The following is a 3,430-nucleotide window of genomic DNA, read 5'->3' on the forward strand; positions in this document are numbered from 1 at the left end:
CACACACACATATATTTGTGCATTTTATGTTGTTTCTTTTTTACAAACCGAGTAAAAGGAATGAAAGTCATCTTAATCCAGGCGTCAGCAGTCAGCAAAGCGTGGGACATTGGTGCCACCCATAAAAGAATAACACAGATATGAGAGTGCTCTTAGCTATCAGAGTTCAGCAGTGGGAGGAGCTGCATAAGTCTGCAGTGTGACACACAGCTCCAGTCACTGTACGGTCTGCTCTACCAGCAACATGCATATCACTGCAGCTAATACAAGTACCCTGGAGACTGGTTATGTTCTGCACTCTCCTCTGGATACTGCATCTAAATGAAAGTAATAAGACGTTATCATTAGAGTGAGAGGTCAGCCTGTGTCCTGAATGCTTTCTGCACCTGAACAATGGAAGAAGATTTCTTTGAGTCAGCTATAACTTCTGGCAACTTCAATGCCAGCTCACAATGCAGTGTAAACAAGAACTTTACCTTTCGCTACTTATCTTCAGTTTACATCATAGTCTTTGTTATTGGTTTATTGGGCAATGGGTTCGGCCTGTGGAATCTATTTGTGAACTGGAAAAAATGGACGTCTTTGAACGTATTTGTGTGCAACCTTGGCATTGCTGATCTACTTTATGTTGTCACCTTGCCCTTCTTTATATCCTACTACCTCAATGAAGGAGTCTGGAAGTTCGGCTACGGTTTCTGCCGCTTTGCTCGCCTACTTTTCCACATCAACATGTATGCAAGTATCAGCTTCCTCATGTGTATCAGCGTGCAGCGTTATCTGGGAATAGTACACCCCATGCAAATGATGGGGCGCTTCCAGAACCTGCGCTCGTCATTTTACATCAGCATCCTCATATGGATATTGGTTATTATTCAGATTCTACCAAACCTCCACTTTACAAATGCAGTAATAAACGCCACCTATTGCCATGACTCTACGATTAATGAGCTTTTAGGATCCTACAAACCCTACACACTGACGATCACCATCACTGGCTTCTGCATACCATTTGTCATAATAGTGGCTTGTTATACCCGCGTCCTTACCGTTCTGGCAAAAAACAAAAATGTGGATACAAACCTGAAATCCAGGTACATCAAAGTAGTCTTTATCATCCTGATCCTGTTCGCAGTGTGCTTTTTCCCATACTACATCTTTCGGAACCTGAATTTATTTTCTAGGGTTTGGCAGCTCCAGGGGACATGTACCCAGACTTTGAAGAACGTGTATATATCTTATCAAGTCAGCAGGGGACTGGCCTGCTTGAACAGTGCTATTAACCCTTTGCTTTATTTAGTGACCAATGAAAACTTTGTTTCAAAATTCAGGAACATTCAGAAGAAAGCCTGGCACACATTTCTTTATGTGGGCAGAAATCAGGCTCGCCATAGAACTCTGAACATGATTGAAATAAAGGAACAGGAGGAGATATCGGAGGAACTTTAACTGACTTGTGGTTCAGTATTATGACTTTTTATTGTAGTGTTTATAAAGTTGCTGACCATCATTGCAGTGTTATTCTGATGTTAGGCTGCCTGTATTCTGTACTTTTCACATAAATACTATAGAACGTATTTAATACTTAGTAAAAGATTTATACCTTCTCTTAAAGTAAATATCCTCTCAGCAACCAGAAAGGGTTAATTTCATGAGGTCTAAATCTGGTGATAGGTTGAACTGTTGCTTGAACTTTCCCCAATATAATGATAATGGGGTCTACAGTATGTACTAAGACTTTGAGAGATATAAAGTAGAGAGAAATGACTAACCAAACAGCTCTTGTCATTTTTCTAGCACCACCTGTAACACGCCTGTTAGCAGCTGATTGGTAGGTACAAAACTCTCTCCACTTTATATCTCTCTGAGGCTAGTACTGTATATAGACCCCAATAACTGGAAAGAGGTTTAAGATCAGCATATTGACACTTGCATTCAATATTGGTACCAAGTTCAAATATCCTATTGTACAGCTGTGCTTACTCATTTACACTGAAGCCACCTTACTAAGTACACAACTGTAGATAATGTGAAACCATAATATTCTCCTCCTTCTTTTGTTATAAGCCACACGGTACAAGCAATCAGCTTATTGACACTACACAGAATCAGTCATTATACATCCTCTGATGATCATTCCTTTTTAGGAAAAATGAAACATTTGCAGCTGAAACACTCAGAATCTGGCAGCCGGTGTTCTGGATGCATTCATTGATAAGTACTACTGAATGTGCATATTAGCTCTTGTTATTTCTTGTAACAAAGAAAAATAATACATGGCTTAAACAGGAGTATACGGTATGGAGAAATAATAATTGAGAATTTTAGAGGTTTGGGTGCACAAAAAGGGAATACCCAGGACACAAAGGAGCCCAGTGTTGTGATCACGTAGCCTCTGAATTCAGTACCTCCAGTTTCACTTTGCACCATGCTTGCCTACTTTTGCAAAAGCATTTCAGGGAGATTGTGAAAGTAACAACTAAAAGCGCGGGCGCGTATTGCTACATCTGAGAAGTGTGTTATGCAAATTACTTACATCCAAATGTAAATGAGGCCCAAACTTAGTAATATCTATTTGTTGAAGAAAAGACACTGATATTTTGCAGGATGTGTTTGTGTATTGTGTTTTACAAGAGGTTCCATATACTGTAAGTGACCACAAGAAACCTTATTTAAAATGCATGTAGCCATAGGGATCATTCTGCCTTATAACCAATACAGGGAAATGGTGCTGGTGATCCCATTTGAATGTATTTATCTCTGATTTCTTTTTTCCCCCAAGAATGTAACAGCTACATAATGGGGATAATGGCCCTCATTCCGAGTTGATCGGTCGCAAGGCGAATTTAGCAGAGTTACACACGCTAAGCCGCCGCCTACTGGGAGTGAATCTTAGCTTCTTAAAATTGCGACCGATGTATTCGCAATATTGCGATTACTAACTACTTAGCAGTTTCAGAGTAGCTCCAGACTTACAGTACTCTGCCTGTGCGATCAGTTCAGTGCTTGTCGTTCCTGGTTGACGTCACAAACACACCCAGCGTTCGCCCAGGCACTCCCACCGTTTCTCCGGCCACTCCTGCGTTTTTTCCGGAAACGGTAGCGTTTTCAGCCACACGCCCCTGAAACGCCGTGTTTCCGCCCAGTAACACCCATTTCCTGTCAATCACATTACGATCGCCGGAGCGAAGAAAAAGCCGTGAGTAAAAATACTTTCTTCATAGTAAAGTTACTTGGCGCAGTCGCAGTGCGAACTTTGCGCATGCGTACTAAGCGGATTTTCACTGCGATGCGATGAAAAAGAACGAGCGAACAACTCGGAATGAGGGCCAATGTGCAATCAGGGAGATTGCTGGACTATTCAGGGAGTGAGGGAGATTGCTGCTATTTCAGGGAGTCTCCTGCAGAATGAAGGAGGGTAGGCAACTATGCT

At 41.5% G+C, this 3,430-nt stretch overlaps 1 protein-coding gene across 1 annotated transcript; it reads left to right on the forward strand.

The window, feature by feature from the left end:
* Positions 1-238: 238 nt before the first annotated feature.
* Positions 239-2,288, forward strand: LOC135057643 (P2Y purinoceptor 1-like). The gene has a single exon (XM_063963461.1). The coding sequence runs from the start codon at positions 394-396 to the stop codon at positions 1,444-1,446; it is 1,053 nt and encodes a 350-aa protein (XP_063819531.1). The 5' UTR covers positions 239-393; the 3' UTR covers positions 1,447-2,288.
* The last annotated feature ends 1,142 nt before the right edge of the window (positions 2,289-3,430 follow it).

This window comes from Pseudophryne corroboree, chromosome 3, assembly GCF_028390025.1.
Source record: "Pseudophryne corroboree isolate aPseCor3 chromosome 3, aPseCor3.hap2, whole genome shotgun sequence".
NCBI classification, from domain to species: Eukaryota; Metazoa; Chordata; class Amphibia; order Anura; family Myobatrachidae; genus Pseudophryne; species Pseudophryne corroboree.

Bases quoted from the DNA above. Each gene is read 5' to 3' on its own strand.
- LOC135057643 (XM_063963461.1), top strand. From the start codon at position 394: ATGGAAGAAGATTTCTTTGAGTCAGCTATAACTTCTGGCAACTTCAAT.